This window comes from Hypanus sabinus, chromosome 1 (assembly GCF_030144855.1).
Source record: "Hypanus sabinus isolate sHypSab1 chromosome 1, sHypSab1.hap1, whole genome shotgun sequence".
In the NCBI taxonomy this organism is placed as follows: domain Eukaryota; kingdom Metazoa; phylum Chordata; class Chondrichthyes; order Myliobatiformes; family Dasyatidae; genus Hypanus; species Hypanus sabinus.
This window is the reverse complement of record NC_082706.1, coordinates 42,791,113-42,805,451: the sequence shown is the minus strand read 5'-3', so window position 1 is coordinate 42,805,451 and position 14,339 is coordinate 42,791,113. Positions and strand designations below refer to the sequence as shown.

The following is a 14,339-nucleotide window of genomic DNA, read 5'->3' as shown; positions in this document are numbered from 1 at the left end:
GGAGAGAGGGGGAGAGAGGTGGAACGATAGGTGGAAAGAGAGGCGGCGAAAGAGAGAGGGGAGAGAGGGGGAGAGAGGGGGAGAGTGGGAGAGAGGGGAGAAATGAGGAGGATAATGAGAGAGGAGGAGAGAGGGGAGGAGGAGAGGGGGAGCAGAGAGGGTGAAAGCGAGAGAGAGCGAGAGAGCACGAATGAGTATGTGAATGTGTGCGGAAAAACTCGCAGCCTCGGGCCACCGTGGTTTATGGGCCCAGTTGTGCGTAAGACCGCGACGAGATTGAGCTCTGCTTGACTCCCTCTCTTGCCTTCATGTAGACACCGTGATGTAAACAGCCGCAGCGATCCCGGGGGACGCATTCGCTCCCGTCGCGGAAGTATCCCGGATCACAGAAACACCCTTCCGAGCACGACTCGTTGCAGTGTAAAGTGGAGGAATTGAAGACACAATCCCGGTCGCACACATTCCCACACGCCTCATAGTGACTGTTGGCCGGACACCGGATGCCTGGAAGACAGAATGACAGTATAAACCTCGCCAACGCTCTGAGCGATGCTCTCAAACCCTCTCAACATGGACTCTGTACATCTTGCTGCCTCGGTGAAGCCAAGAAAGCTTGCCGTGCCCCTGATTCCCCCGTAAGCTGGACAAATTCAGCGTGTTCCCGATGCACCTCCATGATTTCTTCCCATTAACCATAGAAAGTTCCCCGTGTGAGGCGGGGTCTTTGATTATATTGGCTGCTTTTCCAAGGCGGCGAGGTAAACACGTGCAATGAAAAACTTACTTGCAGTAACATCACAGGCTCACGTCAGCATCACATAAACAAAATTCAACAAAAAAAAGAAAACCTATTCTACAAGAAAGAACACAATCAGAACAACAGAAGTCCATTGTAGTACAAATTTGTTATACGGAGGCAGTGATTAGGGGTGTGCCGGTTGGTTCAGGAACCGAATGGTTGACGGGAAGTAGCTGTTCCTGAAGCTGGTGGTGTGGGACTTCAGGCTTCTACACCCCCTGCCCCATGGTAGTTGAGTGAAGATGGCGTGGTCCGGATGGTGGGGATCTTTGTTCCCTTCTCGAGGCATCGCCTTCCATAGATACTACCGATGGTGTGGAGGGATGCGCCTGTGTTGTATTAGGCTGAATCCACTAATTTATAGCTTTCTACGTTCTTGCGCATTCGAATTGCCGTATTAGACCGTGGTGTAACCAGTCAGGACATCTGTGGAGGTTTTGAAATATCCGTTGACATTCTTAAGCACCGAGATAGTAAAGACGCCTGCGCGCCTTCTTTGTGTTCGGCCCAGGACAGGTCACCCGATAGGTGAACCGTACAGGTATTCAAAGCTTCTCCAGCACTGAACCCTCAATGCAGACTGACGCATCACAGAAGATGGAGGGAGCGGCAGGCGGTCGCCAGTAAGTTAGTGAAGCGCAGCTACTGTTGTAAGTTCAATCGTATTTACCCACACTCACGCCGCTGACCGCGACACCCGTGAAGCTACGCAGAAACACGCCTATTTAAACTCGACCTGTGTGGCCCGTATCCCTCCAAACCTTTCAAGGTTGTGTACCTGTCCACTCTGTCAGCTCGTTTCGTCACCTATCGCACTAACGCAGCACAGAAACAGTCTCTTTGGTCCGACAAGGCTGGCCTGTAAATCTCAGCAGCCATTGGTCTGGAAGCTGAAAGGCGTTTGGGAAAAGTCATTGCTGTGTCGCCAACGAATCTGGCAAATTTCTACATATGTACAGTGAAGAACATTCTGACAGCTGCTTTATTAGTTCGAGGAGTGGCCAAAATGCAAGAGGCTTCAGAGGGTTGTCGAGTCAGCCAGCTTCATCACGGGCACAAGCCTCGGCCGCATCAAGGATATCTTCAAGAGGGGGTGCCGCACGGCATCTCTCACTAAGGACCCTTGCCATCCGGTTTATGTCCTCTTCGCATTACTACTATGAGGGGTGGAGTTAGTGAGCAAGAAGATCCACAGGCAATGTTACAGGAGCAGCTTCTTCCCCTCCGCCATCAGATTTTTGAATGGCCAGTGAACACTACTTTTCCATGCTTCCTTTGCACTGTTTATTTATTATTCTAACAGAGTAAGTAGTTACGTCTGCACTGCACTGCCTCTCAAAACTGCAATTGTCATGATTTATTCCGTGACAATAAACTCGACTGTGATTCTGAAGGTTTACGGGGACCTTAGAAGGACTCGATGGACTGAGTTGAGAGGAAGAAGTTGGGCAGGTTCAGGTGGGGCGTTCGAGGGCTGAGGGGTGACCTGACAGAAATTTATGAAGTCACGAGGGCTGCACATAACATGGGTGGTCACAGCCTTTTCTCCTCCTAGGACAGGGAAGTCTAAAACTAGTGGGCAAGGATTTAAAGTGAGAGTGGAAAGTGAGTGGACGCAGAGGGTGCTGGGTGTGTGGAACCAATTGTCAGAGAAAGTGATAGACGGGGTGCAATCAAAAAGGACATTTGGATAGGAAAAACTGAGATGGAATTGGGCCAAACGCAGGCAGGTATGAGTGAATGTCTTGTCAGCATGCCTGGCGGGCCGAAGAGCCCGTTTCTCAGCTGGATAGGTTGGGCTTTATTATCCCCAGAACGCAGGGGACTGAGGGGAAATCTTATGGCGGTGCACAAGTTCATGAGGGGTGTAGATAAGGAGAATGCTCTGTCAGAGAATGCTCTGTCGGAGAATGCTCCGTCTCTTCCCGGGTAGGGTATCGAAAACCAGAGAGCACATGATTAAGGTGAAAGGGAAAAGGATTAAGGGTCGTGTTTTTTCCACACAAAGTGAGGTACGAGCTGCCAGGGGAAGTGGCAGACGTTTGTACAATTACAATCTTTACCCGGGTTTGTGGATAATAAAATGCTTACACTATATGGGTCATATGCGGGAAAATGGGACTGGCTCAGATGGATATAATGCTGCAAAATTTTCTCAATCTACTAAACTCCAGCAGATACAATCCCCAAAAATTCAAACAACGTAATGTAGTGTATATGGATTTTAGCGGGCATTTGACAAGGTAGCCCATGCAAGGCTTATTGAGAAAGTAAGGAGGCACGGAATCCAAGTGGATCTTGCTTTATGGATCCAGAACTGGCTTGCATACAGAAGGCAAAAAGTGGTTGTAGATGGGTCATATTCTGCATGGAGGTTGGTGATCAATGGTGTGCCTCAGGGAACTGTTCTGGGACCCCAACTTATTGTGATTTTTTTAAATGACCTGAATGAGGAAGTGGGGGGGGGGGGATGGATTAGTAAATTCGATGATGACACAAAGGTTGGGGGTGCTGTGGATAGTCTAGAGGGCTGTCAGAGGTTACAGCGGGCCATTCATAGGATACCAAACTGGGTTGAGAAGTGGCAAATGTTGTTCCAGCAGGATGTGTGAGGTGATTCATTTTGGTAGGTCAAATGTGATGGCAGAATATAGTATTAATGGTAAGACTCTCGGCCGTGTGGAGGATCAGAGGGAACCTGGGGTCCGAGTTCATAGGACAATGAAAGCTGCTGCGCAGGTTGACTGTTTGGTTAGGAAGGCATACAGTGTATTGGCCTTCATCAATCGTGGGACTGAGTTCAAGTGCCGTGTGGACCCTGGTCAGAACCCACCTGGAGTACTGTGCTCTGTTCTGGTCACATCACTATAGGAAGGATGTGTAAACTATAGTAAGGGTGCAGATGAGATTTACAAGGATGTTTCCTGTTGGGGAGCCTACCTTATGAGAATAGGTGGAGAGAACTTGGCCTTTTTTCCTTGGAGCGACGAAGGATGAGAGATGACATGATAGAGGCGTATAAGAAGATTGAGAGGCAATGATAATCAATGATAGTCAGAGGCTTAATCGCAGGGCTGAAATGGCTAACAAGAGAGGGCACAGTTTTAAAGTGCTTGGAAGTAAATACAGAGGAGATATCAAGGGTAAGTTGTTCTATTTTTAGAAGAACAACTTCTATTTTGAGAGTTATGAATGCGTGGAATAGGCTGCTAGTGATGGTGGTGGAGGTGGATACGATAGGGTCTTTTAAGAGACACGTAAATAGGTACGTGACGTTGGAAAATTAGAGTGCTATGGGTAATGCGAGGTAGTTTCTAAAGTATGTACATGTTCAGCACGGCATTGTGGGCTGAAGAGTCTGTATTGTGCTGCAGGTTTCCCATGTTTCTAACAAACCCTTGCGAGGCTCCCCACCCATTCCTCAGATTAGTTCGTAGTGACACCAGTCTTATCCTGGTAACACGAGATCTCGTGGGATCCAGGTAGAGCTGGTTAATTGGATACATAGTCCCTCAGTGGTAGGAAGCGTACGGTGTTTCTTGTATTGGAAGCACGGGACTGGTGGTGTTCAGAGCTCTGAGCTGTGACTATCTGCTTCAGTCTTTGTGATTGTCATCTACATCAATGATTTTTAGAAGGCATGATTCATGAATTTACAGATGACACCACAATACGCAGTGTCGATGACAGTAAAGGTGTTCATCAGGATTTACAAGATAGGTTACGTAAGTGGGCTGAGAAATAGCAAGTGAAGTTTAATTTGGATAAGTGTGAGGTTCTGCATTTTGGGAAGACAAAGGAAGGCAGGATTTTTCACAGTAAATTTTAATATCCTGGAGGGCGTTGTAGAAAGCAGGGACCGAGAGGTACAGGTATATGGTTCCCTAAAAATTGTGAGACGGGCAGACAGAGCAGCGAAGAGGGCGGTTGGCACGCTGCCTTCATCAGCCAGATCACTGAGCAGAGGAGTTGAGATGGGAGATTTTGTTGCGGCCATATTAGAAATGATGTACTCACCCTGCTGTAGGAAAGATGTCATTAATATGCAAAGGGAGCAGATGAGATTTAGGAGGATGTTGCCGGGACTCGAAGACCTGAGATATGGGGAGAGGTTGGGCAGGTTGGGACTTTATTCACTGGATCATAGAAACTGAGGAATACTCATAAATGGGGCATAGATAAAGTATAAGCGTGCGGTTCCACCCCCCCCCCCCCCACCCCCGGTGCTGGGGAATCAAGCTAGAGGGCTTCCGTGCTGTGATACCGTGATATTTCCGACAGGCGGACCCTACCGCAGAACGTCTCGGTCCTCCAGGGCTCTGGCCTCATCCCAGCAGAGCGGCACGCCTCGGCATAGCTGGAGAGAGCCTGGCAGAGGCTGGCCTCCAGGCCGCCGGTGGCGCACAGGTCATAGACGCAGCTCTGCTCGAAATCCTGAGGGTCGATAGCGGCATGGCAATGTCGGAAGGGGCCGTTCTGGGCTCGGAGGAGGCCGCAGGAGGACGGCAACGAGTAGCGCTCCGCCTCGGTGCAGACTCCGCACCTATCTGTGCAGGAGTCCCGGCATACGTCCCCTCCGCCATCGCCGTCCACCCTCCAACTGGCCCCGAATATCCCCGGCGAGGTCGTAAGGTTCCCGCTGCGCGTGCGCAAGTCGTCGGAGGGGTCCCCGTTCATATTCCCGCACATCCCACAGACGGCTCCGTGATAGGTTCCTGGCAGGGTGATCGAGGCGTGGTGGGCGCCATCGTAGGTCACGGTCAGTCCGAAGTCCGCTGTCGCCCTCATAGTGAATCCAAATGTCCGGACTTGGAGTCGGCCATCCTCGAGGAAGACCGGGACGGAACTCCGGGTCCCGTTGAGCTGCAAGACAATCGTCAGGACTGTATCAGTTCCACGACAAATCCCACAGCCCCGCATCAGTCCCATAACTCATCCTACTGCCTCCTTCCCTCCCTCAGCTCTGTCAGTCCCTAAACCATGCCCATTGCCCCCACTCTCCCCATAGCCTTTTCAGTCAGCCCTGAAACTAATCCCACTGTTCCACATCGAACCCCGAACATTCAATCCCAATCACTCTCCGCCAAGAGAGCGTCCGGCATCAGGAGGAATTCCAATTATTTCGAGCTAAAATTAATGAACTGGAACAGTTATTCTCCCGCCGATTTACCAGGACGTAGTTGGTAGTCCCCTTGAGCATAATAACTTCAGTTCCGTAGACCAGGAGACGGACGAGTCTCACGAACGATACGGCCACGCTCCCGCGGTTCTCGTTCGCTCCCTCCACCCTGTAGTAGGTCAAGTCAGACAGTCCATCACACAGCTCGGACAGGACATAGGTGCACGTCCCCTGGAAGTGGATGACCCTCTGGTCGAAGGTGTAATAGTGGGGGTCTCCGTAAACGTCGCAGGTCTTCATCGAGACTGGGCGGCAGGCGTGGAACGGTGGAGCAGGAACGCAGATCTCTGCCGCGCCGCACGGTTCAGAACCACACGTTAACAACCCTTCCGAGGAACATTTACATTTGGTTTGGCAGCTTCCATTGACCCACACTGTCTGGTTTTCCCGAATGTACATTCCTGCGGAAATATTTAATGCGTTACACACTTACTCCGGAGCAACCTCTCAGGTTAACAGGAATCAGAATCCGGTTTATTATCATTGACATATGACACGGAATTTGTTGCTTTGATTTCTGAATGCTTCGTGAACCCATGAACACTAGCGCGCTATTTCTCTTTTGCACTATCTAACCTCTTTCGATCTCTTTATCTATCCATCCATCTAGCTATCGACCTAATTTATTTATGTACAGTATGTATTTTGTCCATATTTATTTATTCATTCTCTTACTTAGTTGTTTATTGTAACATATAGTACCTTTAAGTATTGCACTGCACACCTGCCTCAGAAGAACTTTCACAACATTTATTAGTGATTCAAAAAAAGACCTGATATTGATTCTTTTTTGTTTGCAGGAAGGGTACCTTACAATCTCCTCCCTTTCAGGATTGAGGGCAATACAGACCGGGGAACAGGAGAGGAGATCAACCTCGGGGCAGATCAACCTTTGTCATATTGAACGTCCGATCAGCGAACCGCTTCCACTGCTGTTGTTTTGCGTTCTGTACTTTACCCTCGAGCATTTTGATTCCTACCACTGATTGATTTTCAGTCCAATTCTGCACTTTCCTTTCATTCGTGTACCTAGTATTGGAGAACCATTGAAAAACACAACAGCGAAACAAGTCCTTCAACTTATCTTAACGATGCCGAACCATTTAAACTGTCCCCTCGCATGAACCTGCACCGGCACCCTAGCCCTCCATACTCTTACATCCAGACTTCTCAAATTCACGTGAACTGTTTGCGCTGGCAGCTCGTTACCTTCTGGCTGAAGAAGTTTCTTCCCATGTCCTCCTTAAACTTTTCACCGTTCTCCCTTAACCTATGACCTCTGGTTGCAGTCCCACACAACCTCAGTGGAACAAAAGCCTATTTGCATCTATCGTATTAGTGGAATAGAATTTTGCAGCCGAAAGGCAACGTAGTAGCTATATAGAACCCTGATCAGACCGCACTTGGAGTATTGTGCTCAGTTCTGGTCGGCTTTCTGCAGGAAAGATGTGGAAATAAATAGAAAGGGTGCAGAGGAGATTTACAAGGATGTGCCCTGGATTGGGGAGCATGCCCTATGAAAACAGGTTAAGTGAACTTGGCCTTTTCTCCTTGGAGCGTCGGAAGATGAGAGGTGACCTGATAGAGATGTATAAGATGATGAGAGGTTTTGATCTTCTGGATAGTCAGAAGCTTTCTCCCAGGGCTGAAATGGCTGCCACAAGGGGGCACAGGTTTAAGGTAAAGAGGAGGTGTCAGGGGCAAGTTTTTTTTTTACTCAGAATGGTGAGTGCATGGAATGGGCTGCCGGCAACGGTGTTGGAGGCGGATACGATAGGGTCCTTTAAGACACTTTTGGACAGGTATATGGAGCTGAGAAAAATGGAGGGCTATGGGTAGCCCTAGTAACGTCTATGGTCGGGACATGTTCAGCACAACGTTTTGGGCCGACGAGCCTTGTATTGTAGGTTTTCTAAGTATCTATGCTTCTATTTATACCCCTCATAATGTTGTATACCTCTATCAAGTCTCCCCTCAATCTTTTGCGCTCCAAGGTACAAGGTGCAAACCTATACAATCCTTCCTTATAATTCCTGATAATTCAGGTCTACATGACCCAGTAACATCGTTATAAATGTTATCTGTACTCTTTCAACCTTTCCTGTAGGTAGGTGGCCAAAACTACATACAATACTCCAAATTAGGCCTCACTATTGTCTTATACAACTTGACCATAACATCCCATCTCCTGTACTCAATACATTGATTTGTGAAGGCAAATGAGCCTCCTAACGATCCTATCTGGCTGTGAAACCACTTTAAACGATGTAAGCGCACTGGCAGCTTATTCCACACTCACACCACGCTCTTAGTGAAGAAGTTCTCCTTTAGAATCCCCTCACCCTTAAGTATTTTACTTTAACGAATAACATCTAGTTCTGCATGCTGTCATCCTCTCTATACCCCTCAAACTTTACACACGTCTATACAAGCTCTCTTTCCTCCCACCCCCCGCCCCCAGTCTCCTGAACTCCAGCGAATAAAGTCGGTACCTGCTCAACCTGTCTGACTAACTCCAATCCTCAAGTCCCGGCAATATCCTGGCCAATTTTCTCTGCATTCTTTCAAGCCTATTTCAATTTTCTTGCAGACGAAGTCCCCCATTCAAGCCAGGCCCACTTGCCAGCGTTTGGCCCACATCTTTCCTATCCGTGTATCTGTCCAAGTGTCTTTGAACTGTTGGCAACCTCCCTGCCTCAGCAACTTCCTCCGGCATCTAGTTCCACACATGGACCACCCTCTATATGAAAAATGCCCTCAAATTCCCGTTATTTTTTCTCCCCTCTCACGATAAATCTGTGCTTTCTAGTTCTTCTTTCCCCAATCCTGTTTATTCACCATATCTATAGCCTCATGGTTTTATATGCCTCTATAAAATCACGTACCAGAGTCCTACACTCCAAGGAATAAAGTCTTAGTTAACAAATCTGTTCCTATATATCAGTCCCTCAGGTGCTGACAAAATCCTTGTAATTTTTTTTCTGTGCTCTTTCTAGTTGAGTATGTATTCAAAAGACCTATGCTGGTCATGAGTTTAACGTCACTCCTCTTAGGATAAGATCTCCTCTTAGTTTCAATCGCTGTAAGATTAGTATCGATTTCAAAGCACAATGAGGCATAATTAAGTTGATGTAATCAGTTCAGAGTCTAACTGTGAACACAAGAGCAAGAAATGGGACGTAATTGAAGATTATATTCTCCGCAAATTAGAAATCGGGCGCTTTGGGGGGGGGGGCTGGGTAGAGGGGAAGAGAGAGATAGGAGAGAGTGTAAGGTGAGGAAGAGAGCTATTCTATTTTAAATCACTGGCTCAATTCGCTAATTTAATTTAATATTCCTTACCTTTATATATACAACCCCCGAGTGCTTTGAATGTATCCGCCCTGAAGACCCATCGACTAGGCTCGTCCACGTTGCTGGTTGTCTCGATATCGATGATCTCTGACGTCCGGGACCCAGGAATTGAGAAAAAGTTCAGGGAGTCCCCGCTGTTGAAGCCAGCCTGTTCGTGGATAGGGCGGGGTGTGGTGGGAGGTGGTAGTTGGGGTGGGGTGGTGGAGAAGACATTAACTCCGACGATCTGTTATCGCGGTCCGGCACCTAAATCTCCGGGACCACAATTCACTTTATCTTTAAACCTGCCAGAAACCCACTTCCCGATCGCTTTAAACTCACCGGGACCCCATTTCTTGCTCGCTTTAAACCCAACGGGAACTCGGTTGACTCGAGGGAATTGACAGGATAATTTGTTTCTTATAGTGCAGGAGTCTAGCACTAGAGGGCACAGCCTCAAAATAAAAAGGTCGTCTCTTTAGAACAAAAACAAGGAGGAATTTCTTTAGCTATTGGAATGTGAATCTATGGAATTCATTGGCAAGGACTGTTGTGGAGGTCAAGTAATTGGGTATATTTAAAGCGAGGTTAATGGGTTCTTGAGTACTAAGAGTGTCACTGGAAGGGAAAGAAGAGAGGAGAATGAGTTGTGAGGGACAATAGAGCAGCTACGGTGGAATGGCGGAGCTTACTCAATGAGCCTAATGGCCCGATTCTGCTCCAAAGTCTTACTGTCCCGCTTTCCTATTCTGAACACGTATACCTGTGCTGGGGTCCCGCCAAGGCCGGTCGATGGGTAGCCACCACTCGCTGTTCCGGTAGTCCATTCAATATTCCAGTAGTTAAAGATGATAAATGATTGTAAGCCATCGGTAATCAGGACTGCCTGGAAACTGTTCACCTACAATGTAAAAATAGTCAACATGACTCAAGGGCGGCAAGGATTCGAAATTACATACAAGAGAAAAACTGCAGATGCTGGAAATCCAAGCAACACACACAAAAAGCTGGAGGAATTCAGCAAGCCAGGCAGGATCTATGGAAAAGAGTAACAAGTCGACGTTTGCTGATGTCCTGATGAAGGGTCTTGGCAAGAAACGTCCCGAAAATCTTTTCCACCGATGCTGCCCGGCCTGCTGAGTTCCGTCGATATTACATTGACGTATTGTCACTAAGAAACAGTTTTATTTCACAGCTTTTTAATCTAATGCTGTAGTATAACACCGAGGTTAAATCACTTGAGGGCGGGAAACGGGGTCGGGTGGGTTTCACGGGAGCGGGAATTGGAGTCTCCCTGTGTCGAGAAGGAGTGAGAAACAAGGTCTCAGTTGGTTAAAGGGGGCGAGGAACATCAAATAATAAACAGCTTGATGAACAATTGAGTTCTCAAATGGTACGGTACCGGATTATTGGAAATGGATCTCAGAAACCATAATGGATATTCGAATAGACGGAATGAATACCTTGGAGGACTGGGAGCCATAATAAGCAACGTTATCCCAAGTAGCCACAAACACCCAGCGAGCTTGAAATTCGATTCCGGGTGAGTACTTGCGGACGTCCGCCGTGGCCCGTTGCAGTAACGCTTCCTCGGTACTCTCGCGGTAGTAGACGTTGCCACCCAGACTATTGTCCACATCTGCCCAGAACGGGGCAATGAAGGCGCGCCCGTCCGGTAATGGGAATGCAGTAGGTGTGTACTGGCTCACAGGCACGACAAAGGAGATGACACCGTTGTTGTTGACCTGTGGGGTTCAGCTTTGTTAGCGTTAATCGGTACAGCACACCCCACGCCTTCCCACAGAGGGTAAGAACAGTGCCAGCGTCAACAGTTCCTTCAATTCCCCGCACACAAAGATATCCCTCGACCCGCTGAGGTCCTCCAGTTCGTTTGTTGCTCCAGATTCCACCCCCATATTCTCTCTCCGTGTCTGAAATTTTCAGAGTCACTTTATAACAGAATCGATGTATTTGCTCCATCAAGCTCCATCCGCCATTCCATCGTGGCTGATTTATTATCCCTCTCAACCCGATTCACTGATCAAGAAACTATCAGCTTTCGCATCAAAAATACCCAAATGACTTAGCATGCTCAGCTGCCCGTGGCACGATTTAGACATAGAAACATAGAAAATAGGTGCAGGGGTAGTTCATTCGGCCCTTTGAGCCTGTACTGCCATTCAGTATGAACATGACTGATCATCCAACTCAGAACCCTGTACCTGCTTTCTCTCATTACACCCTGAGCCCTTTAGCCACAAGGGCCATATCTAACTTCCTCTTAAATATAGCCAATGAACCGGCCTCAACTGTTGCCTGTGGCAGAGAATTCTACAGATTCACCACTCTCTGTGTGAAGACATTTCTCCTCATCTCTGTCCTAAAAGGCTTCTCCTTTATCCTTAAACTGCGACCACTCGTTCTGGACTTCCCCAACATCGGAAACAATCGTCCTGCATCTAACCTGTCCAATCCTTTTAGAATTTTATACGTTTCAGTAAGATCCCCCTTCAATCTTCTAGATTCCAGTGAGTATAAGCCTAATCGATCCAATCTTTCTTCATATGAAAGTCCTGCCATCCTAGGAATCAATCTGGTGAGCCTTCTTTGTACTCCATTTATGGCAAGAGTGTCTTTCCTCAGATTAGGGGACCAAAACTGCACATAATACTCCAGGTGTGGTCTCACCACGGCTTTGTACAACTGCAGTAGAACCTCCCTGCTCCTGTACTCAAATCCTTTTGCTATGAATGCCAACATACCATTTGCCTTTTTCACTCCCTGCTGTACCTGCATGCCCACCTTCAATGACTGGTATACAATGACACCCAAGTCTCGTTGCATCTCGCCTTTTCCTAATTGGCCACCGCTCAGATAATAATGTGTTTTCCTGTTCTTGCAACCAATGTGGATAACAATAGACAATAGGTGCAGAAGTAGACCATTCGGCCCCTCGAGTCTGCACCGCCATTCTGAGATCATGACTGATCATTCACTATCAATACCCAGTCCCTGCCTTGTCCCCATATCCCTTGATTCCCCTATCCATCAGATATCTAACTAGCTCCTTCTTGAAAGCATCCAGAGAATTGGCCTCCACCGTCTTCCGAGGCAGTGCATTCCACACCTCCACAACTCTCTGGGAGAAGAAGTTTTTCCTCAACTCTGTTTTAAATAACTAACCTCTTATTCTCAATCCATGCCCTCTGGTACTGGACTCCCCCAACATCTGGAACATATTTCCTGCCTCAATCCTATCAAATCCTTTAATTATCTTAAACGTTTCAATCAGATCCCCTCTCAATCTCCTCAATTATTAAATTGCATCTGCCATGAATTTGCCCACTCACCTAACCTATCCAAGTCAACCTGCACCCTCTTAGCACAGTTAACACCGCCGCCCAGCTTTGTGTCATCCGCAAACTTACATTTTATTCCCTCGTCTAAATTATCAATATATACTCTAAAGAACTGGAGTCCCAGCACTGAGCCTTGCGGTACCCAACCAGTCACTGCCTGCCATTCTGAAAGGGTCCCTTTTATTCCCACTCTTGGCTTTCTGTCTGCCAACCAATTCTCTATCCACATCAATACCATATCCCGAATACCGTGTGCTTTAAGTTTGCACACTAATCTGTGTGGGACCTTGTCAAAAGCCTTTTGAAAATCCAAATATACCACATCCACTGGTTCTCCCATATCCACTCTACTAGTTACATCTTCAAAAAATTCTATAAGATTCGTCAGACATGATTTTCCTTTCACAAATCCATGCTGATTTTGTCCGATGATTTCACCTCTTTCCAAATGAGCTGTTATCACATCTTTGATAACCGACTCTAGCATTTTCCCCACCACCGATGCCAAGCTAACCAGTCTAGAATTCTCTGGTTTCTCTCTCCCTCCTTTTTTTAAAAAGTGGCGTTACATTAGTCACCCTCTAATCCTCAGGAACTAATCCAGAATCCAAGGAGTTTTGAAAAATTATCACTAATGCATCCACTATTTCTTGGGCTACTTCCTTAAGCACTCTGGGATGCAGATCATCTGGCCCTGGGGATTTCGCTGCCTTTAATCCCTTCAATTTACCTAACACCACTTCCCTACTAACATGTATTTCCCTCAGTTCCTCCATCTCACTAGACCCTCGGTCCCTTACTATTTCCGGAAGATTAATTATGTCCTCCTTAGTGAAGACAAAACCAAAGTAGTTATTCAATTGGTCTGCCATGTCTTTGTTCCCTATGATCAATTCACCTGTTTCTGACAGTAAAGGACCTACATTTGTCTTGACCAATCTTTTTCTTTTCACATATCTATAAAAGCTTTTACAGTCAGTTTTTATGTTCCCTGCCAGCTTTCTCTCATAATCTTTTTTCCCATTCTTAATTAAGCCCTTCGTCCTCCTTGCTGGACTCTGAATTTCTCTCAGTCCTCAGGTGTGCCGTTTTTTTCTGGCTAATTTGTATGTTTCTTCTTTGGAATTGATACTATCCCTAATTTCCCTTATCAGCCACGGGTGCACTACCTTCCCTGGTTTATTCTGTCCCCAAACTGGGATGAAGACTTATTGTAGTTCATCCATGCGATCTTTAAATGCTTGCCATTGCATATTCACCGTCAACCCTTTAAGTATCATTTGCCAGTCTATCTTAGCTAATTCACATCTTATACCTTCTAAGTTACCCTTCTTTAAGTTCAGAATCTTTGTTTCTGAATTAACGATGTCACTCCCCATCTTAATGAAGAATTCCACCATATTATAGTTACTCTTACCCAAGGGGCCTCGCACGGCAAGATTGCTAACTAACCCTTCCTCATTGTTCAATACCCACTCTAGAATTGCCTGCTCTCTGGTTGGTTCCTCGACATGTTGGTTCAGAAAACCATCCTGCGTACATTCCAGGAAATCTTCTTCCTCAACACCCTTACCAATTTGGTTCACCCAATCTATATGTAGATTGAAGTCACCCATTATACCTACTGTTCCTTTATTGCACGCATTTCTAATTTCCTGTTTAATGCCAT

General features: G+C 46.9%; 1 protein-coding gene across 1 annotated transcript in view; it reads right to left on the bottom strand.

The window, feature by feature from the left end:
• Positions 1–241: 241 nt before the first annotated feature.
• The window catches only part of LOC132398595 (alpha-tectorin-like), a 50,046-nt gene continuing 35,948 nt past the window's right edge, over positions 242–14,339 (bottom strand). The window contains exons 4-9 of the mRNA XM_059978276.1: positions 10,775–11,056; positions 10,075–10,212; positions 9,321–9,480; positions 5,970–6,379; positions 5,092–5,662; positions 242–504 (exon numbers count right to left, since the gene is read on the bottom strand). Coding sequence (XP_059834259.1) covers positions 242–504; positions 5,092–5,662; positions 5,970–6,379; positions 9,321–9,480; positions 10,075–10,212; positions 10,775–11,056 — 1,824 coding nt within the window. The remainder of the gene's footprint in view (positions 505–5,091; positions 5,663–5,969; positions 6,380–9,320; positions 9,481–10,074; positions 10,213–10,774; positions 11,057–14,339) is intronic.